General features: G+C 48.6%; 11 protein-coding genes across 11 annotated transcripts; 5 read left to right on the top strand and 6 right to left on the bottom strand.

Annotated features, from left to right (window-relative positions):
- Nucleotides 1-520: 520 nt before the first annotated feature.
- P170DRAFT_348705 (putative aldehyde reductase I) lies at nt 521-1,555 on the bottom strand (the record flags this gene model as incomplete). Its single annotated transcript, XM_024843693.1, has 2 exons — nt 521-1,157; nt 1,221-1,555. 2 exons carry the CDS (start codon nt 1,553-1,555, stop codon nt 521-523), a joined length of 972 nt encoding a protein of 323 aa, XP_024707645.1.
- Nucleotides 1,556-2,633: 1,078 nt separating this feature from the next.
- On the top strand, nt 2,634-4,426 carry P170DRAFT_402424 (MFS general substrate transporter; the record flags this gene model as incomplete). The annotated part of the gene is made up of 6 exons (XM_024846424.1): nt 2,634-2,823; nt 2,881-3,038; nt 3,096-3,292; nt 3,348-3,500; nt 3,550-3,829; nt 3,887-4,426. The coding sequence occupies exons 1-6, from the start codon at nt 2,700-2,702 to the stop codon at nt 4,424-4,426; spliced, it is 1,452 nt and encodes a 483-aa protein (XP_024707644.1). The 5' UTR covers nt 2,634-2,699.
- Nucleotides 4,427-4,507: 81 nt separating this feature from the next.
- P170DRAFT_507151 (uncharacterized protein) lies at nt 4,508-6,976 on the bottom strand. Its single transcript, XM_024854455.1, has 2 exons — nt 4,641-6,976; nt 4,508-4,591 (listed from the first exon to the last, which is right to left on the bottom strand). The coding sequence occupies exons 1-2, from the start codon at nt 6,847-6,849 to the stop codon at nt 4,575-4,577; spliced, it is 2,226 nt and encodes a 741-aa protein (XP_024707643.1). The 5' UTR covers nt 6,850-6,976; the 3' UTR covers nt 4,508-4,574.
- A 749-nt stretch (nt 6,977-7,725) lies between these two features.
- P170DRAFT_378037 (class II fructose-bisphosphate aldolase) lies at nt 7,726-8,698 on the top strand (the record flags this gene model as incomplete). Its single annotated transcript, XM_024845429.1, has 2 exons — nt 7,726-8,348; nt 8,428-8,698. Exons 1-2 carry the CDS (start codon nt 7,762-7,764, stop codon nt 8,696-8,698), a joined length of 858 nt encoding a protein of 285 aa, XP_024707642.1. The 5' UTR covers nt 7,726-7,761.
- Nucleotides 8,699-9,332: 634 nt separating this feature from the next.
- On the bottom strand, nt 9,333-10,453 carry P170DRAFT_462309 (uncharacterized protein; the record flags this gene model as incomplete). The annotated part of the gene is made up of 2 exons (XM_024852095.1): nt 9,715-10,453; nt 9,333-9,512 (listed from the first exon to the last, which is right to left on the bottom strand). The coding sequence occupies exons 1-2, from the start codon at nt 10,393-10,395 to the stop codon at nt 9,333-9,335; spliced, it is 861 nt and encodes a 286-aa protein (XP_024707641.1). The 5' UTR covers nt 10,396-10,453.
- A 574-nt stretch (nt 10,454-11,027) lies between these two features.
- Nucleotides 11,028-11,823, bottom strand: P170DRAFT_378033 (sulfotransferase family protein; the record flags this gene model as incomplete). Its single annotated transcript, XM_024845428.1, has 2 exons — nt 11,028-11,686; nt 11,736-11,823. Coding segments are annotated over 2 exons (747 nt in total), but the record flags the coding sequence as incomplete, so codon positions are not given.
- A 2,001-nt stretch (nt 11,824-13,824) lies between these two features.
- On the bottom strand, nt 13,825-15,189 carry P170DRAFT_423221 (uncharacterized protein; the record flags this gene model as incomplete). Its single annotated transcript, XM_024847489.1, has 1 exon — nt 13,825-15,189. The coding sequence occupies one exon, from the start codon at nt 15,187-15,189 to the stop codon at nt 13,825-13,827; it is 1,365 nt and encodes a 454-aa protein (XP_024707639.1).
- A 1,734-nt stretch (nt 15,190-16,923) lies between these two features.
- Nucleotides 16,924-17,528, top strand: P170DRAFT_507149 (uncharacterized protein; the record flags this gene model as incomplete). The annotated part of the gene is made up of 2 exons (XM_024854454.1): nt 16,924-17,455; nt 17,515-17,528. The coding sequence occupies exons 1-2, from the start codon at nt 16,999-17,001 to the stop codon at nt 17,526-17,528; spliced, it is 471 nt and encodes a 156-aa protein (XP_024707638.1). The 5' UTR covers nt 16,924-16,998.
- A 1,212-nt stretch (nt 17,529-18,740) lies between these two features.
- Nucleotides 18,741-19,847, top strand: P170DRAFT_348991 (FPP/GGPP synthase family protein; the record flags this gene model as incomplete). The annotated part of the gene is made up of 2 exons (XM_024843710.1): nt 18,741-18,860; nt 18,930-19,847. 2 exons carry the CDS (start codon nt 18,741-18,743, stop codon nt 19,845-19,847), a joined length of 1,038 nt encoding a protein of 345 aa, XP_024707637.1.
- Nucleotides 19,848-20,270: 423 nt separating this feature from the next.
- P170DRAFT_507148 (tyrosine-protein phosphatase) lies at nt 20,271-21,074 on the top strand (the record flags this gene model as incomplete). The annotated part of the gene is made up of 1 exon (XM_024854453.1): nt 20,271-21,074. The coding sequence occupies one exon, from the start codon at nt 20,271-20,273 to the stop codon at nt 21,072-21,074; it is 804 nt and encodes a 267-aa protein (XP_024707636.1).
- Nucleotides 21,075-22,859: 1,785 nt separating this feature from the next.
- P170DRAFT_434114 (sugar porter family MFS transporter) lies at nt 22,860-25,213 on the bottom strand. The gene is made up of 7 exons (XM_024848648.1): nt 25,103-25,213; nt 24,569-25,032; nt 24,144-24,505; nt 23,935-24,084; nt 23,672-23,883; nt 23,510-23,602; nt 22,860-23,447 (listed from the first exon to the last, which is right to left on the bottom strand). The coding sequence occupies exons 1-7, from the start codon at nt 25,183-25,185 to the stop codon at nt 23,183-23,185; spliced, it is 1,629 nt and encodes a 542-aa protein (XP_024707635.1). The 5' UTR covers nt 25,186-25,213; the 3' UTR covers nt 22,860-23,182.
- Between the last annotated feature and the right edge of the window lie 1,872 nt (nt 25,214-27,085).

Genomic DNA, 27,085 nt, shown 5'->3' with positions numbered 1-27,085 from the left:
GTAGGAGCTGGAGAATCCTTCGGAGAAATCCCTAAATCCCAATGAAAGATCTTGCGCTGAAACTCGAGGTTATGAGTGAATAAAGAGACAATTACATTGCTGTGAGACTGTCAATTGACTACACAATGGTGCTTCTTCACTTCCCGTCGTCCGATTTATTCATGCCGGTAATTCCCATCGCAACAGACCCTGCATCTTCACATCCCGAAGCGGTTTAGTCTCCGCACGCCCAAGTGGGTCCCTGCCGATGATCTCCGCAGGGATCCCAAAACGGGAAATTTCGAGAAGTTCAATGAACCCGAGTCAATTTGCCGGGTTCCGAATGGTCGCATCTAATGATTGGAAATCAAGGACGAATGGGCCCAAAAAGAGAGCAAAAGAGTAGATTAGAAATACGAATATCCATGCATTGCCTCGAAAGCTGAAGCTGGCTACGTCCGCAAACAACCTGTCAGAGTCTCAAAGCCGAAGGTCTATTCATAGTCTCAAAATATATACACGAAGAATGCGTGGCCAATCTCTAAACCGTAAACTTGGTCTTATTCACCTCCCCAGCAGCAACCGCCGCTTTACGCACCGCGTCCTCCCCAACCTCCTCGAAAATATCATACCCCCAGATCGCCGGGAAGTTAAACCGCTTGTGTTTCTCCAACGACGAGAGCTTAGCGAACGCATCCTCCGGCAACTGACGAACCTGCAGGTTCGCAGCAATCCGCGAGGGCGTGACACTCTTCGACAAAACGACCGTGCCGCGCTGGACACCCCAGCTGGCCAGGAGAGGACCCGGGTCGAGACCCAGCTCGCCAGCAACGGAGTGCACAAGGGGGTCGTCGACGGTGCGGGGCTCGCCGGTCTGGTTATTTCCAAGAGGCGAGTAGGCCTCGACGATGATACCCTTGCTCTGACAGAAGCGCAGCAGCTCGGGTTGTTGCAGGTAGGGGTGGGCTTCAATTTGGTTGGCGGCGGGGACGACGGTGACTTGGGAGAGGAGTTCTTCGAGTCGGCGGACGTTGAAGTTAGATACACCAATGGCGCGCACTTTGCCCGTGCTTAGCAGCTTTTCCATCGCTTTGTAGGTGCTGATGTAGTCGATGTCGGCGAGTTCGAAGACGCCGTCGGAGTTGAGGGGGAACCACTTGTCGCCGCCTTTGAAGGCGCTGAGAATTGCATTGTTAGCGGGGACGGGGTGCGAGGGGCTCAGGTACGAAAGGAATGCTCACCAAGGCCAATGCATCAAGTAGAGATCCACGTAATCGATACCCAAATCCTTCAACGTCTTGTCCAGCGCGGACTCAACGTCTTCCGGTGCGTGCTTGGTGTTCCACAGCTTGCCGGTGATGAAGATCTCCTCGCGAGGAACGCCGGACTTGCGGATGCCATTGCCGACTTCGGTTTCGTTGCGATAGATGGCAGCGCAGTCGATGTGACGATAGCCCTGTTTCAGAGCCACCTCGACGGCGTTTTCGACCTCGAGAGGCTTGGCCTGCCATGTTCCAAATCCCACGGTGGGGATTTTGGCGCCAGTGTTGAGCGTGAAGTGCGTAGTGAGAGTCATTGTTACAGAGATAGTGGTTGCAAATTGGAATTGGAATCCAGAGCTAACCTTTTCGACGAATGGCTGGTTTCTTAAAACACAGCTTGTTCATGCTATCCAATCTCCGACGTGAGGGCTTCATGGCGGAAAAAGAGTGGAGCATCACATTTCCGACAGGCGGAATCTGCTAGTGAGGGGCTGCGGATAAGACTACATCAGCACAAGAAACCGAGTTCTCCACGCTTAACAGAAAGGATTCCGATCTGCAGGAAAAAGGTGGGTATCTGGGGAGAAAATCTTCGTCTTGAAGCCTAGTCAACCGGCCGTCTGCCGAGTTTCCCCGCAGAATTAATGTTGACCTCGGATAGGAGAGTCTGGGGTTAGGAAAATACGATGCGTCATTCAACAAGCTGCTGTGCTAGCCTACTTGTGTGATCTTGAGGCCTAGAAATGCCGAGTATTGACCCGGTCGTGGCGGAGAAGCAGCGGAAACATGCACTGATCCCTCCAGACTATTTTGCAGGGAATTGAAACTGCGCCTACGGCAGGGCTGGTCTGACGCTGCGGTTCCAGAGAACCATCCTCTTGTCAATGCAAAACGCCACGCCTGAAGGATAGATGATCATCTTGGCAAATGCTTGACAAAGCTTGGGCTGCCTATATTCAACTCACAGCCTCAATTTCAAAGTACTGTGATTGAAATAGAACATTATCCTTTGATTTGAACCGATTAAGCCAAATCCATCTACATGCAGGTCGTAGTCGCGACCATGATAAGACCGTAAAGATCAACAAATCCAACAAAGGCTAGCTAGCAGAGATAGCGGAGACCGTGTGGAGTCCGATCCTTCTCCGCGGTCTACCCCGGCCATGTTGGCGTGACAAAGGACGAGACAACCTGGGGAGTCTGGAGAGAGCCAGGGGAGGTATATTAGGCCCTCCGCCGGCTGGCACCAGCAACAAACTTTGAGAAGAAACCATATTCTCTGCTAGAAGGGGCCTTTTTTTCTTCCCTTTTCTGTTTTTTCTTTTGATTATTAGCCCTTGGGAACAAGCCTTTGTTCTCCCTTTTCTTTTTTTTCTTCCCTCTCTGGGCCCTGATTGCAACCGAAGCTTTAGAACCACCCAAAGCTCAGCAATCTATCCATACTTGGATGTCAGCAAAATGGCTGACATCGATTCCAAATCCTCCTCGCATCATGTCGAAGCGACCGTCAAACCCATAGACAGACAAGACATACTATTTGACGGTCTATCTGATGAGGAGACCAAAGCATTAGAGAAACGCTGTAAGTCTCCCGTCTGGAAGAGATGTCATGTATATATACCGTCCTGACCGTTCACAGTGGTGCGCAAGATCGACTTGCACCTGATATCCTCCCTCTTCCTTCTGTTCATATTCAACATCCTAGACCGCTCGAACATCGCCAATGCTCGTCTTGGAGGAATGCAAGAGGATCTCGGCCTTTCAGACACGCAGTATCAAACAGCCGTGGCTATTATGGTACGTTGCTGTTATTTGTCATGGAAACATAGGGCCGGGGCTAACAATGGTTTTTAGTTCGTCGGGTATCTCCTGGGTCAGGTCCCAAGTAATATTCTCCTGACTCGGTTAAAACCCTCCCGCTACCTCCCCACGGCTATCTTTATCTGGGGAGGTATCTCGCTCTGCATGGCAGCGACTAAGAATTTTGCCGGAGTCATGTGTGTGCGTGTCTTTTTGGGATTTGCCGAATCGCCGTTCTTTCCCGGAGCTTTGTAAGTGACCAGTGGCAGTCCTCTGGAGTGAACTTGATCTAATACGTGTCTTCAGACTATTGATCAGCTCCTGGTACAAGCCTTCGGAAATCGCTGTACGTGTGGCAATCGTATACTGCGGCAACACGATTGCGAATGGATTCGGTGGTATGCTTGCTGCCGGTATTATGAGTGGACTGGATGGCAAGGGTAACCTTGCGGGATGGAGGTATGTTGACTGTGTCAGTTGCATCAGCACACCACTGACAAAAAGCCAGATGGCTGTTCATTATCGAAGGAGCGGGTACGATGGTCGCTGGAGCCCTTGCAGTGGCTCTTCTCCCTGACTTTCCTCGCTCTGGACAGCGCAAATGGCTGAACGAGCAGGAGCAACGATTCGCGGAATGGCGTCTTGCTCGCGCAGCAAACGACGAGGTCGATGAGAACGGCTCCGTCAAGGAGGGACTGAGAGACGCAGTGACAGACCCCAAGGCCTGGCTTCTCATCCTGATCCAAGTTTGCCAATTGTCTTCGCAGACATGGACGTACTTCTTCCCTGTAAGTCACTATCTCCTCGGTACTTGACAACAGGATACAGGGGCTGATCAGACACAGACAATCGTTAAAACTCTAGGCTTCAACAACATGATGACCCTACTGATCACAGCACCGGTATACGTATTCGGGTTCATCACCGCACTCGGAAACTCCCTGATTGCGAACCGCACCAACCAGCGCGCCATACTCATCGTCTGGCCGCTCTGCATCGACATCGTGGGTAACATCATGGTGATATCATCGCAGGCGACAGCTGTCCGCTACACAGGGATGTTCCTCATGTGCGCTGGATCCTATTCGGCGTTCAACGTAGTCCAGGCGTGGATTGCCAGCACTATTCCGCGAACCAGGACGAAGCGAGCGATTGTGTATGCGTTGGTCAACTTGTTCGGTAACTCGTCCAACATTTATGGCTCTTACTTCTTCCCGACGTCAGACTCGCCTCAGTACAGGCCTGGGGGTATTATCTTGTCGTCGTTTGCGGCCGGCGGGATCGTGATGTCGCTGCTTCTTGCGGGCTATCTTCATCTCTTGAACGTCAGATCACGCAAGGCCGAGGATCAGGACGGTCATATACGCTACAAGTACATTTGGTGATGAAATGCTGCTAATGATATGTTACGAACGGTTGGGTTTGGGCTTCTGGGTCGTTTCTCAGCGTCATATGGGTATTGTCACGGAAGATTGATAGATAATTATATAGCGTGAAGCATTGCACGTCGCATTTTTGTTTCAACGCTCTTCTCTAATATCCTAGAACATCTGCAATGGTCAGTCAGGATTTATCAGGGGCATGATGGGACAGACATACTACTTGGTAGACTGTCAAGCTGAGGCCAGAAGTCAAGGTTCAAATCTTCACCGATCGCGAAATTATCAAACAGAGATTCGGTGCCCGCATCAAGCGTAAATGACTCGTCCAGTCGGTTTGGCCGAGGCAGCATTGTTGATGTCCCATGGGATCCTGTGAGGTTTTCTATTGTAACAGCATCCAGACTATTATGCGGGTGGTTCAAACGGCTGTGATGGACAGTCGAAGGATTAGGCTGATGGTTCATTCCAGGCCGACTATCTGCTTGTTCGAGACCAGCGCAATTCAGATCAAGTATAGACGGCCCCAGTCGGGTAAGTTCACGTCGAAGCCCCTGCAAAATCGCGCTGTATTTCCAGGAAGGTGCATTCCGAGCAGTAGCATGAGCAAGATGTTCCTGTGCTGTTTCCGAGAGCTGATAAAGGGCAGGCTCCTCGAGCGCACAATCATACGTACTACCCGGGGTTGAAACGATGCGGTGAGTGGCCGGAGGTATACTTCCTCTTTGGACTTGGATGAGATAAAGGTACATGATCGATAGAGCATTAAATGCGATGTACTGGGAATACCAGAACGCGGGAAAGAACTGGTTTTCACAGACGAAGGATAGAATCATTTCTATGGCATCCCGCGCAGCTGCCAGACAAACGTTAAGATAATGCTGATAGCTGGGCTCGCAATCAGGCCACATTCGCCCATAGTTTCGCAGCAGTAGAGGCCGTGTGATGAACATGAGTGCATGGTAACGAGCCAGTTGTAGTACGGTCAATTGTCGTCGAAACACCGGGATCAGTGTACTCGGTTGAATAGCACCTGATAGAAACGGAGGTAATTCCCTTTGCCAGTCTCCGACTAGTCCGCACAGGATTTGGATCGTACCGATCTGCTCCCTGCTAGAGATTCCTGTCACCACATATGGCGCCCTGGCCGCTTGAGTAAGAATCTGGGCAAGCTTGGTATGGAATACCGGGGCATCCATCAGGCAATCTCGCCTCGATGTTCGTGACTCGTGGCTGGTTAAATCCTGGTCGTTTATCCGCGTCGGCAACTCCTCGTCTATATCATCGTCCTGCCAGAGGCGTGGGCGGCCCAGAATAACACTCAGGTATTTGTCCAGTGTATACGAGCACCAAACCACCCGACGTCGGCATTCCTTTTGTACTAGATCCTCTTTCTCGGCTGATCTTCTCGGTCGCTTACTGTGCATACCGAGCGCCATCATCAGTTGTACCGTCGTGCCGAATGTAAACCACGCTTTACGCGCTCGTGACGTGCATAAAAAGTATAAGACCATCAGGAAGCGCGCTTGGACAGAGGCTAGGCTAGGTTCACCGGTTTCGCGCGAGAGCAAGTGGTTTGCCTGAGTGTAATAAAGCTCGCTCGTTTCCCAGCCGCGTTCGTCTGCATCTCTTATTCGCCCGTCCTCATCAGCCTGAAACATATTCGCCGTTGTGAATACCATTAGCAAAATGGCTTGGGGTGCCGATTCGAGGACATTCCAGGTCGGTAATTCATGTTCAGGCACGTCGCGATACAGCCGATCCAATAGATCTTCGACGGTAGGCTGATGAAGTATCCGATATGTCGGGGCAGCAAATTCAAAGTATCGAAACACCAACCGATCTGCAACGACCCGACTGGGCCATCGGAAATCGGCTAGCCGGACCTCAGGCACGATGCGGTCCCCGAAGGAGAAAATCGACACGTTTGACGACTGAACCTGATCTCGATTTTGCGCGACCGACCTCGAGCTATTAGTATCCAGATCCTGCACCACTCTTCCCAAAAAAGAATGTGCCGAAGTGGGTCCCCAATATTGGCCGGCCACATGTGCGTCTCCTCTTCGATCGGAGCTCTCGATTAAAGGCTCCTCACTCCGCTCCGATACGGAAGGCGGGGATACCAAGGGACTTGAGGGACGATCCCAAACGGCGGGCGCAGTGCCCTGGGGAGTGGTGGACGCCGTGGAGGAGACATGGTCGCGTGTGGAATGTTGTGGTCTCACCTCAGAAGGCGGAGGGCTGGCAGCGACACCACGATTGTAGGCCGTTTCATAGGTGCATTGTAGATGTCGCCGGGAGCAAGGCCCACAAGGAATGTTGCCCGTGCAGGCTTTCTTCTTTGCCTTGCAGCTGTCACACGCGCGAGTCACCTTGCGGAGTTTCCGCGCAGGCGTTTCGTCCGGTGTCATTTCCGCCCTGCTGGTCATCGGGCACTCGGTGGGGGAGTGTGGCTTAGATTGACAAAATTCCGGATAGACTGAGCATTCTCATTCATTCTCTCATGCAAAATGATTGGCTCGGGGCTCGAAACGCCCTCCCTGCGATGGCTTCGACGTCCTCATCGCCGGTTGTTGACAGGATCAAGTTGGCCTCGTCTTTCTCCGCCGTTTCCGCCGGTCTGCTGACAAAGCATTGACTCAGCATCCAGTCGCCCTCCCCAGAAGAGACATATCATTCCTAGTGTCTCTTGCGTACTGGAGAAATCTGTTCTGTTTTCCCAGCGACCAGGGGCAAGGAATTAATGCACAGAAAAGGTCGTGAAATGGCCTGATTATCGTGAGAAACATAACCTCACACCAGGTGAGAGTACGGGGTTCACAGAAACATTCGGCTAGATTTCCGCCACCATCTCGTACTTGGAGAGATGATCCATTTACTTTGAATACTCTGGTCTGATAGATCGATTCATTGTTGTGTCGTGGACTGTTGGCTTTTCCTTCTTTGTAGTATCACTTGAGCTCTGCTGTTCTGTGAAACCCAAATTGAACGAAGATATATTATCTCATCTCCAATGCCGCAAACTGAGTCACAAGAGAATGTAGGGAAGTTGAAAACACCACCGTTTCGACAAGGTAATTGAGATGGGATGAGAAGAAAATAGTAAAAATGCATGAACAGCATTTAGTCTGTTGGACTCCAATTAATTGTTGTCTTCCGAACATGCAGGCTGCTATGACGTTGGAACTCCATCGGGCAAGAATAAGCGCTAGGAGGCCTCGAGACGAGGCATCGACATCGACACCCGAATATCTTAAATATCGCGAATCACCCAACTAACTCGACATGTATCAAAGTACCACGTCCAACTTGTTTAATAAACTGATTTCTGAAACCACACAATGTCCTGGAAGAGTTCAAACCGACACCTTCGCATCCTACAGGATGCAGAAAAACGACAATACGGCGTGATCGCCGCAATTGCCTACAACATAGAGCATATCCTCGGACTTGTGAAAGCAGCTTCGCAGGCTCGGTCCCCTCTGATCATTCAGTTCTTCCCCTGGGCTATTGAAGTATCGGATGGCTTGCTGGTATCCACTGCCGCAGAGGCAGCAAAACGTGCTGACGTGCCTATCTCCATTCACCTGGACCATGCGCAATCCGAAGCCATTATAAGAAAAGCGGTTGAGCTTCCGTTCGACAGTATAATGGTCGACATGTCACATTATGAAAAGGAAGAGAACCTGCGAAAGACGGCTGAGCTGGTCGCGCTTTGTCACGAGAGGAATATCGCGACCGAGGCGGAACCGGGACGCATCGAGGGCGGGGAAGATGGAGTTATGGACACGGCAGGATTAGAAGCATGCATGACGACAGCTGAAGAGATCGAGGAATTTGTGGGCACGGGGGTAGATGCGCTTGCCCCGGCGTTTGGTAATGTCCATGGAGAGTACGGGGCTCTTGGGCCAAGGTTGGATTTTCAGAGGTATGGCCGCAGAGCTTTTTGTTCTCTTTCTTTCTTTCTTTCTTTTTTGCAAGCAAAGCAGCTAATGAGGTGACAATAGGTTTCAAGAAATCCGAAGACTAGCTGCTGGGAGAGTAGGTCTGGCGCTGCATGGAACGAACGGATTTAAGCCGAAATTGATGCAGGAGTGTGTGAGAGCTGGAGTCACCAAGATCAATGTGAATAAGTTGGTCCTGGATGATTACTACGAACATTTACACACGAAGGCCGACAAAATGCCACACACTCAGCTGATTGAAGAAGGAATAGAAAAAGTGGCCCAATTAACAAGGGCTTGGATGGAAATCTGTGGATCAGCAGGGAAAGCTTAAGATGCCTTTTCGAGTGATGAATGAATATTCGCTAAATCGCTACCATGATATGATAGCTCTGGTTAAATTATGAATAAGACTTTGTTCAACATCTTTGGAATTTGAATGCTAAAGGACACCGTATTCGTTCATGTCAACTTTGATATCGGGTTTATAGTGGCCGAGGTAACTCCCATGCCCCGCCCTACTTTGCGTTCACGAAGACCTTTATACCCAAGAGTATTGTATAATACATCATCAAATATACACGAGAGGTATTGGAGAGAAATACAAAATTCAAGGTAGACAAAGCCAGTGGAATTAAACCCAGGAAGGAAGACTCGTGTCGGGACAATCCCTGCTCCCCAATGACCCACTGTCCCGTCTCGAGGCATAGACAATGCCATGTCTCCAGATGATATCATTCAACTGAGCAAGCCTTCTAAGGCTAAAATGGACACAAAAATTGAACCACTGTGTCAAAAGTCATGCTCAGCCCGATTCAAGGTTTGTTCGACCGATGTACGCTAATCATTTCAGGCTCCTTCCGACTGAAGGGTGTGTGGTTGAATGAAAAGTTAACGGGGTTTACTACCTACCTATTTGTGCATTAACGGGTGCATATGTTCTTGACTAGCATTGCCTTTGATTCAATCTAGCCTTCGCTGCTTTCCTTTGTGATATGTACCTGGCGCTGCAGTGGATCCCGTGGTTGTTGCTGATGTGTTTGTTTGACGGGTGTTGCTTGTACTGCTCGGTTGTTCTGTTCTCCGTCGTTTAACTGGGGCTGTATCTCTAGATTCTTCCCTTCGTCGTCGTCGACGTTCTTCAGTGGCTGGCGAGGGGTGCAGATCCAAAATTCCGTATGTGAAAATAAAATGTTTCTTGGAACGCTTTGTTTTCTTTCTGTTTTTCGGCTCTCCCCTGTGCAGTACCTAGTCGTGCTTTTTGTTCTAGGAGGCGCTTGGATAGTTCTTGGGGAATCTGTTTGGTCTGTGAGTTCATGGGTTGGTTGCTGTTGTCCCATTTCTACTTACTATATCGCATGGCACTTTCTTGTGGTTACAATATTCGCATTTCTTTTGGGCTCCTATTCCTCCCCCCCATTTGCAGTCGGGTAGTTTCTCGTTCTCTACTCCTGCCCTGTGCAGATTCCTCCATTTCTTGATACAGCTTACGCAGAATATATATTCCTTTTTGTATGAGCTGATGTCTGCGTCGTGTTCATTCTCAGTTTCGGTGTCGAGAGGAACGCTTTCTGATCTTGATATCGAGCTGTAATCGATGCTTTGTGACTCTGATATCGAGCTATAATCGGTGCTTTCTGCATCGGATGGCGTATGGCTTTGTGTGTCGCTAGTATGAACTTCGGATTCATTGTTGTATGGCTGCTCTGCCTCTGATATCGAGCGACCATCGGGTCTTTGTGTCTCGGGTTTCGTCTGTCCTTGTGTGTCGCTACTCTGGACTTCGTGCTTGATGATGTGCGGCTGTTCGATGGTTTCGATTGCGGGTTGTTCCTGACTCGGTGTCCTATATTGATACGATGATAATAGACTTATGATTTGCCCGTTGAACTGCTGGTTGAATCTATTGAACTCCCCCTGAATCCTGTGAAATGCCTGTTCAAATGCATTGAATTGCTGCGTGATCCTGCTATAGTCGTCGATCATCTGGAGGACGGTTTGTTGGTGTCGATCGTGCGGATTATTTGACATGGTGGCTATGTAATTTAAACCGGTCCTGCGACTTTAATGCGTGCTCTGTCGTGCTCAGGGGTGTGTGTTCTGTCGTCGGATTCGTGGCCGAATCCGACGATTTTCCCGTCTTTCCAGTTTTTCCCGTGTGGGTCTTTTCGGATAATCGGAACTTACTCTACCTAAATCTGTTTTGATCACGGAACACCTATCTGAACATCATATTGCGGGAAGAAGGTCGGTGTATTGTCTTTTAGACTTCTAATAAATGCTACTGGTATATCGGGTAATACAGACCATAGCTCTAAAGTGGCGTCTGGGATATCTCGATGCTAGGGTCATCTTGGATGATCAGATGTTCGTTTCCTAATCTATCAGTATCATTTCACAAACGCATTGCCAGCAGGGAATTAAATGATGATCACTTTGGAATTTCTGTATGAGGACGTACCGCCTATACCTATAGTCTGGTGACTCTAGCGTGGCCCTGGAATAAATGGGAGCCGAAATAGAGGATAAAGGAATTACACACACACACACACACACACACACTGCCAGCAGGGAAGATGGAAATATAACCGGCAAGACTGGTCATTGAACTTATTTTGACTTTATCGAGATAACAGGAGAGCGATAGTAGCCACTGAAAGGACCCCAAGCCACAGAATAATTTGCTTAAGAGCCCTGTGTAAAGCAAAACGGATGTGCTCCTGATACTCCTCCTTTGGATAGGCCTTTGGCCATGGCTGCTGTGGAATTGGCAAATCCAAGAACCCACAGAGCTCCTCCCAACCATCAACTCCCAAGCGGAATTCCAGTAGTTGGGACGCTGGGATGGACTTTCGTATCCGTTCGTTATGTGCAAGATACGCCCGTCGACAGGCATCTCTACCGTAGGAACCACCAGAGAATACCTTCCAAGCCATTCGCAACATGTGGAACAACGGACCGATCTCAGTGGTATCGACATACTGCCAAAACCAGAAGAACGGCATTCGGATGAACTTCAAAACTGTCGCATTTACAGAATCCAACCATGGCTCTACGTCGCGAGTCGTCACAATAACCTTCGCATCAGGGTACGCACGATGCAAGTCCTCCCAAAAAAGGCAAGCTGGTATGTCAAGACAAGCATCATAGGAGCCTATTAGGCGGTCGAACTCCGCCCGTCCATATCGGTGACTTTTTTGGGTGTTTATGAAATTGCATTGCATAGCTTCAATCCAGAGATTGAAGTCTCGAGGGGGGCTTCTGAAACATTCGGATCCATGGTAAGGCGTGTAGCCAAGTTTTGTGAGAGCGATGCGCATTGCTTTCGAATTGTTAAGTTGCTCTGGTCCTGGAAACGAGCAAAGACGTACAATTTGTGCCTGTTCTGCAGAGACCCACGCAAAGTATTCGCATTGGTTTTACTCGCAACTTAGACTCTTTGTCGATAAGACGAGACATAATCTAGTTGATGGAGACCTTGGGAAGTGGGTGGGCAAAGGGAAAGATAATGAGGAATCAATTTGGGTAATAGGGTTAAGGAAGATGCTAGGATGGATAGTAGTGAAATTTATCGAAATGACGACCTGATAGCTCGTGTGGTGAAAGACCTTGTCAACCACTAATAGGATCTGGATCTACGGAGAATTAAATAAGTCCCGGCTAGACGCTTGGTGTGTACCACAGTTTAAATCACCGCCACCGAGTAAGCATGTCGTCATCACCCAACTGGCTGTTGCAGGTCGGCGATAGGCTATGCAGTGCAACCTGCATGTGCTGAGGTCGCATCGATAGAAGGTAGACTCATGAATAGAAAAGCACGAAGCCTGTCCCACAAGTCCCCTAGTTCAGGGCATCTTGCACGTGATCGGGTCAGCACATGTCAATGGAAACCCTAACTTCAGCATTGATTGACCAGTTCTGCGCGCACAATATCAAAGCCTTGGAAGGCATAGTGAGCAATTCATGGTAACAAGTCATCGGCCAGCCTGATAATATGCACGATCAAGCTAAGAAGATCGACCTAACTCCTATCTCCGACAGGAAGGACTACTATATCAGCTCCCCGAGTCACTCGATGAATCCTTTGAAAGATGGCTCATCATGACCGTCCCTTGAGTATTACCAATGCATTAATTTCTGACCTCGAAACTAGCTGCCCAAAAGATGACTTCCAAGCTTCGAAAAAGAGCCTTATCCTTTCTCGACGGCTTTCAGACCCTCTCTGCGAAAACCTTCCTCGCCGTCCTGGCACAGGATGCAATCCATAAATTCGCACCGGCATCGCTCTCCCCACCTATGGACATGGATCCAAATACATTCGCACACCATATTGCAGGGCTAAAAGGCATTGTGACTGGATTCCCAGTGTACCCGAAAGAAATCTACGAAAACGAGGGAAACAATCAAGTTACTGTTTGAGTAACAAGCCTGGAAGTGAACAAAGATGAAGTACGGGATAACACATTTACGGATGAAGAGTGGGCGTACAGAGGAGAGTACATCTTTATCTTCACGATGGATGCCAACCAAGAGAGAATTGCCAGAATGCTCGAGTTCTTAGACAGTAGGGGTACAGAACGGTTGAGGGAGTTGATGGGTCAAACGAAAATCAACTTAGCACGAAATGAAGGTGTCTAGAGCGCATTTTCACGTGTTCAAGACAAAAAGGTCATCATTTTTCCTTTCCTTACTTTCCTGCCTGGGATATTAAGAGTTCCTATAAATAGATTATTTCTCGATGCAAGTAACTGATAGTAGCAGTCATCTGCAGCTATCATGCGTTGAAAGACATTGACTTCGAAATTGAGTGAGTTTGATTGTTTGAGGAAAGATGTCAGGATCACCCTGCAATTCTATAGACTTTCATGATGTCACCCAAATTCCATGGGGTCATAAGACAGGTACTAGCCAGTGGAAAATGCCCTAAGAGACGTTCGTTGTTCGAAAAGAATGCACAGTCGACCAATTCCGGAATCGCGCATAACTCCCTTTCGGCTGATCATCCCTGTATTAAAGAACCTGATTCAAGATCCCGCGGTACCAGAGTAACTGATCTAATTAACAGCATAAGCCGGCTTGAGATGAAAAAACAAGTAATTATGAAGAATGATCTAATCAGCATTCTGATGATAAAACTTGCTTGATGTGGCAAGCCGTGGTGTGACATTTCCTTGCCGTTTTGGGAATGTTTGCCGCCCAAGGGATGAGCCACCCCTAGAATAAGCGTCCAGTAAAGATTGTAGTTGCTTAGTGGGGGGGCTGCATGGGCCTGAATCACTACCCCTCTAGAACTAGGATTTCATATAGTATTTTTGCAGGGCACGTAGATGCATAATATTTCTCCTGATGTTATTTTCGAGTTCATGTCTCACACCCGTAAAGATAGAAAGATGGCACTTTTATTTGCTAGGTATATCGAAATATCCGGGAAAGGATATTTGCGGAGCAGAAATACCTCGACTAGAGCATTGCAAACTCTTCACCCGATACCCAACGAAACAAAGCATTCTTTTCCAAATGTTCCCAAGCATCAACTTCTAAAGTCAGATACAACTCCCAGTTTGCTGCCTCCAAAGGCCGAGCCGGCATAATCCAGCATCTCCCCCCAAGACGAGAATCGTGCATTTCAAAATCATTGATGAACCCCAGATTAGAACCAAAGTCCCAATCATAGACCTTCATGAAGCGAAGGCTGCTTACCACTCCATGTGACGCTCTAGACCAAAGTGAACCCCAATCCGAATTGTTTTGTATGCGGACCACAGTAGACTTTGCGTACTCCATATTGACACCTTGGCGTGCGTGGTGCAATCTGCGTGCGATTTCTGACAAGGAGTCCAGAAGTTGGGGACCCTTATCATTGGCCATTGACTGTACAGGATAGGTGATCACCGGAAACAGGAGAGCGTTTCCCATGTAACCTTCGTGGATGATCTCGGATAGGATTGAAGCGCGGGTATCGACGACGGTTCCTAGAATTGTGTCTTCCGATATTGGACCTGACTGTGGTGTGGCTTGTGATTGAATTTGGGATCGTGCCTGGACCATACAGATCCATGCAATGGCGCAAACGATATCATTCAAAGTCAGTCTCATTGGAGCCCCGTCTTTCCCAGAGCCTTCAGCTTGGCATCTGTCTCTTAGTCTCTTGAGCCTTTCTGTTGGGAGGAATAATTTTCGGCAAACAAGCGGCACCTCCTGCTCCACAAACTCATTTGTATAAGAAGCCTGACCCGGGGTCGTATCCGCACAACTTTTGATTTCTGAAATTTTCTTACGTGTTTCAGTCTCGAGTTGTGGATATGTGAATAGCGGTGGATTTTCAACCCCGCGACAGAAGCCTGATAGAGTATGAAGCACGTTGAAATATCCCTTCCCATCCATGGCGGGATGAAAAAACGATGTCGTCAGGATGACCCCGTCCTGCATGATATTGGCCTGGAATCGAATCAATGGATATGATTCACGGCTTGCAAATTCGATCGGAAAGGCCGAAAACGAGTTATCAAAAACTCGGGGATTTTGAATAAACGTAATGGGCTGAGAATGTGTCCTAGAACGGAAGATCGGATATTCCTTCAACGTTGCTCTATTTGTAGGCCTTACGGCCCACACATTAGCTTTGTCACAGGTTTGTGTTGAAAAGACTTCGCCACCAAGAAAGGGCAGTTGTTGCATAAGCCAGTGGACGGCATCCTCAAGGGTCAAAACCGCGTGGTGGGTATCTTGAGGTGCAAATGATGTGAACCCTAGCATATAAACATTTGGAAGCAAATGGTCCAAAGGGGATAGGGTATATGATTCAAAACTCGTCGGGCAATCCATATTGAGGTGTACTTCCTAATGAAACATTTATTGATCTAAAAAATAGACGAAGTGATTATCTGAAAACAGACTGGATATGTAATGCAGGCAATTGTATTTTAATAGGTAACGCTCCTAGTGAAGCTACCTACCATCTCAAACGTAGTCGCAGCGCGTGAGACCTGTGGAATGTAGCATGAGTCGGCCTCTGCTGCATGTTGGATCTTGAGGGGCATTGACATGAAACAGGGAAATAAAGAATGTCGGGTTTCCCGGAATGCGGGGGAATTTACAATAACAGGTGTACTGATTGATCTCCTGAATAAGGCTGTCTGATCTGTTCTCAGAGACCTCTTGTAGGGCGGAAGAACATGTCTAGGTCCGGAGAAAATTATGCACAATGGCAAAGCCATAGAAGGCAACTCAAACCAGCGTCATTTGACCGTCTTTCGCCCTGAACAGGTAAGACGCGTCTAGGGGTCGAAAAAATGTGTAGTATCATCGAAGCTTCGCGTGAGGGCTGTAGACTAGTCGAAAATTCCGGGAGTTGAGATAAGAACCAGAGCAGGGGCTGCATATACGTCATATGATGTTTCCATTTATGAGTACCAGATTGTGGTGGACAAGTGCGAAAACCGGTAAATAAAGTAGAAATCCCAATGCACAAGCTGAACTAGGGACTGCACAGTGCTAACGACAGTAGCTTGAACCGAAGTCGGCTCATTCGGAGCAGCAAGAGCCTCCTTTTCGCCGAGCAGCACAGCGGGGCGGTGAAAAGGAGGCTGCAGAATATCCTCCATGGCGGAAATCCCGCGCCACCGAGGCAGGAAGCTAGTTTCCGGTGGATCTTTTAAGAGTAGTCTTACGGAGTACTTTTATCTTGAACTTAGTTTGCAAAATCCGAGGTCTCCATTCACATGCTGTCCCAAACAGTACACACTATTTATACAACTAAAATGCAGGTTTCGTGCACCCTGCCACTCACCAATGTTCCTGTCTTGATGGTGACAATTCTTGCCTTTGCGATGACCTCAACTGTAGATTGGAATGCCGATCCCAGTTCCAGAACTTCCCCAAGCGAGAATTGCTGTGGGGCATGCGATCCACGCGGTTAAGGACTGTCGAGTGTCGATACTAGATGACCCGGAGTTGGGAAATCAGCCAAGACCCTGGTGGATCCGTCGATCTTTCCCGATCTCTCTTAACTATCGACTCGATCGACCGATGGAAAGGATACGTATTCCGGAGTAGTGAGTGCGTGCGGGTCTGCAGCGCGGGTTTTCCTGAAGCTGCAAGTCTCGGGCTCGCTGTGTAAGTGGGCCATGAATAGAGCTCACATTCGCGAGCAGCATCGGCCTATATTATTCACAGATTGAGAAGCTATAGTATTGCCTAAATCTCGGAGCGTGTCTTCAGTGCTTCACAACTTCAAGGTATGTACTTACCAAACCACAGAGCGATCTTGCACGGTATCTAGCTCGGCCCTATCGGAAAAGCAATTGCGAGCAATGCGCTAATGTGGGCAACACCAAGCTGGGCTTGGAAGGCTGGCCAGTTCCCAGCAACTGCCGAAGTCCCCGAATGGTGAAGCATTAATGGGGCCGATCGCCGGAAGCCCTCGCACTATTGAACCATGATCTCAATCGATCGGATATTTGCCTCTTGATCTACATGATTCGTTAGATCCAAAACCTTTGGGACGGTGGCTAGTCGGATATTTAAATCCGCCCTTTCTCCCCGGTTCTTCTACCTCAGGCGTACCTGTCCATTACTATATTTCTATTCTACACCTCCATCCCACACTCTCATTCCACACTCCCATCAGACATTATGATGCGTTCTTACCTTTTGGCCGGGTTGTTTGCCGCTCTCTGTACCCCGACTTACGGCCTGGTATTTCATGACAGACTCACACAAGAAGTCGATGGCAGCAAACTTTCAGTACTGCATGGTGTTGACGCTGAAACATCTGTGAAATTTGGCAGCCGAACCGATTCCCAGACGGCGGGCTGGAAATTTGACACCGACGGCTACAGTGACGACCAAGCCATTATCACGCCTTTAAGCTCCTCCAGCACACTCGCATGCGCCGTGGGCAGCAAATGCAAGCTGGATCTTGACGGACACCCCCAAGTCTATCGGGTCACTCGAGTCGATCAGACAAATCCTATCTTTACGCTCCAGGACGTTGAAACTTCCCTCTATGTGTCCCGGTCAAGCGACCTGAACCTGGAGCTCACTGAAGAACAATCTGATTCCACCCATTTCCAATTGGAAAAGATCACCGGTAATCATCTTCGCCTCTAGTCTTGCCTTTATTTATATGCTAATACTAACTTTTCTCAGGTAATGATGCTTAAATTCATATCGGGAAAGCAATGGTCCTTGTTCGAGGTCTGATTGGTAGCCTCTTGTCCAGGCTGTGATGGGAGTTAAGATTTTGGGCTTTCAGGAACGAAGTCTTTACTGGATGAAACTTAGTAGCCGAAATCCTACGCAAATTCTTGATGCTTCTCTTCCGTTTCGGTGCTCAGTAAGCGCCGCTTGATGTTCTCTGAGTAGATCTAAAGTACAACATTAGTACCTTCAAGTCTCTCTCCTATCACTCTGCGCTCGTCAATTCCCCAGTTATGCCTCTTGCGCTTTGGCAGTAGGTGTTCCGATGGGCGTAGGGCTTTTAGGGAATTGATCTAAATAGAAAGACTTGCTTAGCAAACTCCTGAGTATCCTTACACAAGTAGCTACAGCTTAACAAAGCGCGTTTGATGTTAAAGGGCGAAGGTAGTGCATCGGATATATCCCATAAGAAGATAAAGTTCAACGTATAGGCCAGAGTAAGATTAATACCAAGGGCGCCAAGCATCACTAGGGCGGTGGTTGAGGGACCGTTATAGGGGAGATATGCGGCTACCAAACAATATTCTTGCACGTGTTAGCATACTACAATATGGCATGAAGTTACCCTTTTATAGTTAGGTCTAGGTTACCGTCTATGATAGCTAGTATCCTTTTATATATACGAGCTAGTATACTTGCCTGTCTGGCCTACCGTACTGTACTAGGGGACTAGTATAATAAAGGGTGGGGGGCTATTATAGCATAATTTCGTACTATCGTAGAGGTCTATTCTGATCTTTTCTCTCCAGCTTTGATTTATCATATTCTGTTCCTACATAAGGGTTATACTTTGACCGCAGCACAAAGCCACCAGTTTTACATAGTTACTAACCTTTCACGAGTAGTGATTAAGATCTGGCAAAGCATAAGCGGAGCCTCCCCATTTGTATTCTCACAGGTGGTATGACGTGCTGAGTTATGTGTTCTCAGCTTGGGTAGTTATGCATTCAAATAGTCTCAAACCCAAAACCGTATTTCCATTATAGTAGCTGTGCATAATGTACGCCTGCAATACACCTAGTTGGAAGGAATAAAATGAGATAGTGGGTCCTAGCCGAGGTATAAAAAGGACTGAGAGCAACCGAGCAGCGCAGATTCCTACTCCCAGCCTCGCAGTCAACGAACCAATCTGAAAAGACATTAACACACTATATCTGTGATTCTTTAAAGCCAGGATGTCATTCTCTATCAGTCGCAGCGAGTTCAGCTCTGTACTCCAGTTATTGATCCATGACTTGACTATGTATTTTGAAGAGATTGGGCTCGCTACAAACGCTACAGAACACATCCGAAAGGTATGCTAAGCCTTACGAGAGACATTCATATTCTGGAGACTCATAAGCTTTGCTTATCCAACTGACTAGGTAATCGTCACGAATGTACCAAACGGGAAGCTCTACCGTGGGTTGTCCATCCCCGAAACAGGGATAATATGCCTCAGTCGAGAACTATCAGAGAAGGAATTCCAGGAAATGTGCATCCTCGGATGGCTGGTTGAAATGCTCCAGGCCAACCTTTTAATTATCGACGACATCATGGATGAATCAACTACCCGTCGAGGACAACCTTGCTGGTATAAGCGCCCTGAGGTCGGACTGACTGCAATCAATGACGCGTGCATGTTGAAATCAGCTATATTTGTGCTTCTGAAGAAATATTTCTCCAGTCATCCGTCCTACTTGAATATGGTTGAGAGTTTCCAGGAAATTGCTCTCCTGACTGAAGGTGGCCAGGAGAGTGACGAGTTAGCTACCAAGGAGCATGAACCTCAACAGTGGACCTTGGAGCAGTATCGGAGTATCACACTGCTGAAGGGGGGCTATTATAGCTTCTACCTTTCTGTGCTGCTCGGTTTGCAATACCTGAAAATTGCTACACCGTTGAATGTCAAACAAACTGAAGACATTCTTGTGCCACTCGGACAGTTCTATCAAGTCCAAAACGATTACCTGGATGTTTTTGGAGATAGTGCGCGTACCGGAAAAATTGGGAACGACATTCAAGAGAACAAATGCTCCTGGGTCGTTATTCAGGCACTCCGCATTTGCAACGAGAGACAAAGAGAGACCATCTGCCAGAATTACGGCACGCCTGCCGTAGAGATGGCGAGGGAGGTCCAAAAGGTGTTTGAGTCATTGCCATTGATAGCTTTGTTTGCCAGGGAGACCGAAGAGCTTTTCGAGGGTTTACGGATCAAGATCAGAGACCTGGATGAAGGAGAGGGATTGCGGAAAGGAATATTTGAGCTTTTGGTTGAGGACATCCACAGGCTTCACAAATGAATGTTTGACGTTGGCAACTTTCATCGTCAAATAATTCTATAAAACTACGTCTTGTTATTTGGTATAGACTGAAATATTGAACCCCGTCTACAAATTTGGATTAAAATACATGGCCTGGATCGCTCCTTGCATCAAACTTACATGATCCTATAGATCAAGCGGAAAAGACTAAGTTTCTCTTCCAGGTCGCGCCTTGTTACTATCTATGCAGGTATACTAAAACAGTAATTCGTAGAATTCCAGACCTGCGCTGACGCCATAACCGAACCCCTTGCATAGCTCACGGTGTCTTGGATTACCTGAAAACAGAGTTCATTTGGAGGCAGCAACATCCTATTTAACTTCTGGACATACCTCGACAATTTTGAACATCGATCTTCTGCAGGGCTTCATTCCTGATTTTCAGTGTCCGACTTGCTGAAAATGACCTTACTGCTCGACAAGTATTATGGTACAGGCTCCTTTCCTACTATTGAAGGCCTTGATAACTTCCGCGACGCCGGAGGTTTCCTAACCTCATCTAAGAGACGGGTGCGGAAAGGCATGATCTTTCGATCCGCCAACCCAATGAGCGTTAACGAGTCCGATTTCTCGAAGCTAGATGAGGCCTACGGCATCAAAGCAATCTTCGACCTGAGACACAGCACATTCGATGAATCAACACGCCGCATACGCATGGCTGGACCAATCCCAGTGCACATTGTTCCGGCAGTGAAGGCCTTCGAGGATGGCTTCCTGCATAGATACTTCGATCTTCTTATGACGAATCATGTCGATGCGTTGTCTGACCTATACATGTGTATCCTTGGCTCAGCGACGGACGGGTTTCGCTTTATCTTCGACTTCATTCGCGATAACCCGAATACACCCTTTTTAATTAATTGTGAGCTGGGGAAGGATCGCACCGGGGTCTTCATCGCTGTCATTCTTCTTGTTCTCAGGGTTTCGGATGAAGATATCATTGAGGACTTTGGTTTATCCGAGAAAGGCATAGGACATCTTATTCCCTCGAGGAAAGAGAAGCTGAGAAATGTACTCTCGTCGAACAATGTATCCGCTCATCCTGTTGCGCTGGATAGGCATTTTGCTACAGTCCGTGATGCTATGCGCGTATTCCTATTTCGATTTAGGGCCATATATGGCAGTGGGGAAATCTTTCTTCAGAGTATTGGGTTTACAGAAGATGATATCAGTACTGTACGGGAGAACTTAATGTTGCCGACATGAAGTAATCAGGATGCAATGACTTCGATTAGCCAGCCTTTACAGCAATGAATAAGCAACAGTGTAATTAACAAGAAAGGTCAGCCAGACCACGTACAAAATATCTCATAGGAGTATAAGCGCGCTCCTTACGTATCGTATATGATGCAATGGTAGAAGATTGCATATGCACATTGATCCAACTCTAACATTTCAGATGACCTGCTCAGCGCATGTGTGTACTAACAGAGATTTGGCCAACACCCTTACTAGCGGGCACAGACGTCGACATGGTGTAAATGCTACACGGCATGTGTTGAGGAAAAGATCTGAGGTTCTTTGCATAAAGCCAACCCAGTCATCGAAAGACAAATCCCGACAATTCAACTGTGTATATTATCCTCGACCAAACGGACCGAGAAATATGTTAGCCGAGATTCCAGCCCAAATGCTCAACTGGACTCACAAGATCAGTTCATGTTCTCCTGCTCCCGAAACTATTACTTAATCCCAGCCCTTGCCCCTTTCTATTTGCCCATTACATTGAGTAGCCCTGTTGAAAGTGCATCGGATCGCGCAAGCCATGGGCGTCCCGTACTAAGCCCAAGGAGGATGATCCGACAGCCCGGCCTGCCTGATCCGGCCTAGTGGAGGCGATTCGGGATCCCCCGCCCCGAATGCAACGCTAAGATGTCGCGATTTCAGCCTGTTCGGCGCCCTGGTGCCACGAGGCAAATACCAGACCAATCCGCGCATACGAGGCAGGCCTTGGCAAATTAACAGCCCGTTAGTCAATCGAGAGAGAAAAGTCTGCAAGGTCAAGCACATTTTTCTGTGGGATTGATTGTACATTCTAGGGCTATAATGACTCTGAGTCATGGGGTTGTCAAGGGCCGGGCCTACGCTATGCGGGATAGACTGGATCGTTGGGGCCAAAAGACAATTTCCCCGGGGGATTTCTCTCTCTCCGCAATCGTAATACGGAGGAGCATGACTTCCTGGGGTTCTTGGCGGGTGTCGCTAAATTATTTCGCGCTTTACCCTATGCGTGATCGTTTGGGATTGCGCAAATTCACGGGAGGTTTTATCTTCGGAGAACATGCTGCTTTCGGGTAAATAAGGGCTTGGAAGACTGGACAGATAGTAGACACTCACAAGTTCAGTGTAATTGTGTAGAAGTACCCTACCAAGATTGGTGCTGGAAGTTCGAGTATCAACACCAAAGTGTACTCCACACTCGGTTCCAAAGGAACGGCCCCGGAGACCTGGACAGACTCCGTTCCGCGGGCCCAGTGACATGTGTCAGGCTGTTCCGTGAGTCAGATGAAATAATTAAGACCACCCGAGCTCAAGCGCACGGATAGGTACTTTCTTTCTCTGCTCCTGTGCATATGTCGGTGTGTTGATCTCTTCTTCCTGCTCTCAAGCAATTACTATAATTAACCAACATCATGTTTGCTCTGCATCTGTGGCTTTCCGTCTCTAGCAAATAAACAACCAAAAACGGCTTGAAGGCTGACACCGGCCTCGCGCCTCGAAATCTTTTCTTTCACGGGCGGCGCTCCCTGTGCCGACGTGGCTGCGCCAGGGAACCTAATCCTTCCGATGCGTCGCGTCGCGTCAATCAAAACGGGATGTATTGAAAATTGGACTTCTTGGCATAAGGTTCTTTCGGGGCTGAATTTGGCAGCCTGTTGTCTAAAACTGTTTGTTTGTATGTTATGCATTTGGATTAGAGCGATTTAAAATCAAAAGGGAGAAAAATAAAACAAGTTTTCAAACGGACTAAGGTGAATGAAAGCCCTTACACATCTAGCAGAGCAACGATGTTGGTAAAAGGTCGAGAGCTTTCCCTCTAAAACTAAGTTCCAATGAATCAAGCCTTATTCTACTGGGAATCACTAAGCACAAAACAGTAGCAGAAAGGGCAAGATTATGCACAAGATCGAAAAGAAATTAAAACCGAGGATAGACGAAGCTATCCCATCACCATGCCACACAAATCAGCTCACATTTGCTCACAAAGGGTATGATTTTGCTCGCAGGGTATAGATGTGATATGATACACCTGAAATTCAACGTCATTCGCTTCTTTCTACCGCGTGTGGAGGATGGATTCAAGTCCTCAAATCTCAAGCCTTAACCTCAGGAACGCTCTCATCGCTATCAATCTTCTGACCGGCAACGTGCACCGAAGTGCTGGTGCGTCGGAGCGCCTCCTCGAGGTATTCGGGCTTGAGTTGACCGTGCTTGTCGTAGCGGAAGGGCTCCTTGATGGAGATGGGCGCGGCGTCGAAAACGCTCTTGGACTTCTTGAAGATGTCGTCCATTTCCTCGAGGGATCGGTAGCGGGTCTCGGGGAAGAAGAAGTACACGAAGGGGAAGATGAAAGCGTTGCTGTTATTTCCGTTGTTAGGATTGTGATGGGAATGTAGAGGAGCTAGGGCTTGGGTGCTCACATGACAGCAAAGATGACATAGGTCTTGTAGCCGATACTGTCGAATGCGACAGGGGTGATCATGACGACCATGAAGTTGAAGATCCAATTAGCACTGTGAATATGTTAGCTTGCTTGGACATCCCAGGAGTTTGCCTTGTATCGTTATAAGGGACTGGCGCACCTGGTGGCTAAGGCGTTGGTGGGAGCACGGATACGCAGAGGCACAATCTCAGCCGGGTACAACCAGGTCATTCCGAGCCATCCGATAGCGAAGAAAGTGTTGAAGACAAAAAGGAAGACAGCCTGTCCGACACCAGCTCGGGTGTCTCCCAGTTGAGTGATTCGGTAATTGGTGCCTGCAAGAACAGCCATAGAGATAGACATGCCAGCAGCCTAAGCAAGTTATTAGCAAATATCCAGAGCACAGTAGGGTGATATGCGTACCCCGAAAAGCATCAGTGGTCGACGTCCAACCTTCTCGATGATGAAGATTGGAATAAACGCGGCCATAAGATACTCGGTACCGTTGCAAGCGGCCAACAACTTCGGCTGGTGTTCTCCCTGGAGACCAATGTCCCTATACAGTTGAGGGGCCTGGAGAGATGATCGGATTAGTAATAAACCAAAGAGCCAGATTAAGGTGAGGTTCTCACATAGTAAGTGATAAGATTGATTCCGGAAATTTGCTGGAACATCTGGTTGATGTAAGCGAGTGCAACGCGATGGAATTCACGGTACTCGCTCATGTCGAAAAGACTGCGGTATGAGCCCTTTGACATCTCCTTGACGGTAGCTTGAATGGCAAGCAATTCATTCTGGATATAAGGATCATCCCTAGGCTTCTCATTCAAAGCCTCCAAGATATCCAAAGCCTCCTCATTGCGTCCTTGCATGACTAGCCAACGGGGAGATTCGGGCAGGTTAAGAATTGAGCAGAAGATGATGACCGCGAAAATGATCTGGAAGGCAATTGGAAACCGCCATGCCACCTCATGGTCTCCGATATGCGCAAAGCCTATTCATACAGTGGTTAGAAACGATGAAAATAGTTATGGCAGGTCAGGTTAAAAGAGCTCACCATAGTTGATCCAGTAACTGAGCGTGATACCCGCCGTGATCAGCATACCCTCAATCATGACCATTTTCCCTCGATCGTGGGCCTTTGAAGACTCGGACTGCCAGGTGGGTACAGTACTCGTATTCATGCCGTTGCCGATACCCGTGACAATTCGACCGACGACGAGATGAGGCAGGTGGAACGCGGTGGTTTGAAGCAAAGCGCCTGTAGCCATCGTCACACAGCCCAAGAAAATAGTTCTGCGTCGTCCGAGCGGGTTACCGATGAAGATGGTTATGATGGCTCCGAGGAAACATCCCAGGTTGTACGATGCGACTGCGATTCCTTGGTTTGTGCTGCGCTGCGACTGCGCAGCTCGATCATCTGCGATACTAGGGTCGTCGGGATTGATGCTGGGGAAGTATTTGATGAAAGACGGCAAATCGAGCAGACCACCTGTAACACCCTGATCATATCCGAAGAGCCTGTGGCGCATATATTAGTTTGACGCATGGGAAGCGGGTGCGCAGGCGCTGCGATAATCGCACGACGTACAAGAAATCCAGACTACCGAGGGAACTAATCGCCAAGTTGAGGGCTCTGCCTCTGAAGCCGAAGAACTTGGGAATTCCAAACATGATGAACGAACACGGCGCAAAACGGCGTCGCGCAGAACCTTTAGTCTGGAGAAAAAATGGGGAAATGCGGGACAAACCTGGGGGAATGATGACGAGCAGCCGGTTATATAGCGTCTACAGTTTTATTTTTCTTACTTCCTCCAGTCCTCGGCTTGATCAATTGGGTAACCCGAGCAGAGCAGGGTTCATACAGTGGCCAGGGGAGGGCCAAGATACGAGGGGAGACCCCAAACCCCCAATACCATGCTTAGCGGGAGGTGGAGACTGGGGAGATGCACTCGTGGCTTGCTGCACACGATGTAACTGGGCCAAGGGCGCCATTGCTGCTTAGATAATATCAGCGAACCCAATCTGACGCCGTACCAAACACTTGGCGGTGGTATCGAAGGGGCTTGGCGGGTTTGACGCATCAAGATCAATTGATAATAGTCGAGGGATCTTAGGGCTTGCTGACTCAGGGGAGGCCCCCGATCTAAACGCTGGGCGAAATCTGGGCAAAAGCTGGGCGCGAATCTGTGCACTGCCTCGCCCTCTGAGAGCCCGCTCGAGGTTGGCTCACGACCCTCTTGGTACCGCTTGGCAGGATGGCCTAACTGTGAGAAATCCCCGATGTTTCGTAAGGGAGGGATGGCCGATGGCGCCAGGGCTTCCGGGCACCCCGGCCGTGGCGGTCGACATGACGGAGAAGGCGCTGCTTAGCTCTGGGGCCCCGGGTGAGGGCCAGAAAAGAAATGAATCCAGGGTGTCATCTCCGGGGTAATGATTCCCGACCGAGATCTGAAATCTCTGTGCGTTTCTACTTGACCTGTCTGAACCGGAGTTGCTGTTTGCTATTAAGTTGCTGATACATCACATCTTCACCCCCCTCTAGTTCCTGTAGGCAGTATCCAGATAAGCTGGCAGAAACAGACAAATGGAAGGCCTCTTTTTCTTTGTCAAGGTCTAGAGTGATTGTTGCAGCACTAGTGTATCGACTTGTTGAGGGCAACGGCGCCAGGCAGAACTAGCATAACGGCCAATCGATTGCCGCAGGATTCAGAAACACGGAATACCAAAGTAGGCGAGACCAGCCGACGTCCTCGCCAAGACCTCGTTTCGCATTGGATTGCATGCTCGACCGGCGCTTGAGCCGCTAAGATGCATTGGATCCTTGGACCGCGACCTTGCCTCTAGGATGAGAATCTTGGTTCAAATCAAACACACAGAAAGGACTAGGAAAACGTCCAGTCCGTAGGCCTTTTCTCCGATGTCTCTGACGTCATCGTGTCTTCTCCACGGTCCCGACATTCAGGATACACCTGCGCCTTCCACGCCTTTGAGGTCCGAGCAATGAGCATGCGGACTGAAACGGTAACCCTTGCCCAAAGGATGACTGGATGTATCCAAAGACTTGTTTAGTCACGGTCATGTGTTGGTACTTAGTCTAACCCTAGTCTAACCCCCACCACAAGGTTCTAATGCCCCCGGCTGCTTTAGCTTCCAGAGGATCCAACGCCATGCCGCCGTTCGCGCTTCAGGAGGGGGGCTTTCCGGCATGTAAAGTACTTTTGATCTCCATAGCAGCTTGAACATTCAAAGGGATGTGTTATTGGGTGTTTTCTTTGTGCTCGTGATCATGTATTAGCTCTCAAGGAGAATGTTGTTCATTCCTTTTAAGCGGCATTTCCGGCCCAATCGGGACATTTAGGTGCCTGATCATCCCAGTATCACAACAGAACCACTCCTTGCCCCTCACCTCACCACATGGGGGTTTGTATCGGATCGTCTGGACGGCATACTGCACGTGGCTCTCCCTGCAGCAGTCAAGAACACCGAAGTCAGGTGAGAGACGATCCCAGCAGGAAGTTCACGCTGATCCCGTCTTTGTTGACCATACCTTTGGACCTCCACGTAGGCTTTA

Source organism: Aspergillus steynii, assembly GCF_002849105.1.
Source record: "Aspergillus steynii IBT 23096 chromosome Unknown P170scaffold_2, whole genome shotgun sequence".
Classification (NCBI taxonomy): domain Eukaryota; kingdom Fungi; phylum Ascomycota; class Eurotiomycetes; order Eurotiales; family Aspergillaceae; genus Aspergillus; species Aspergillus steynii.
This window is presented reverse-complemented; position numbering and strand designations above follow the sequence as displayed.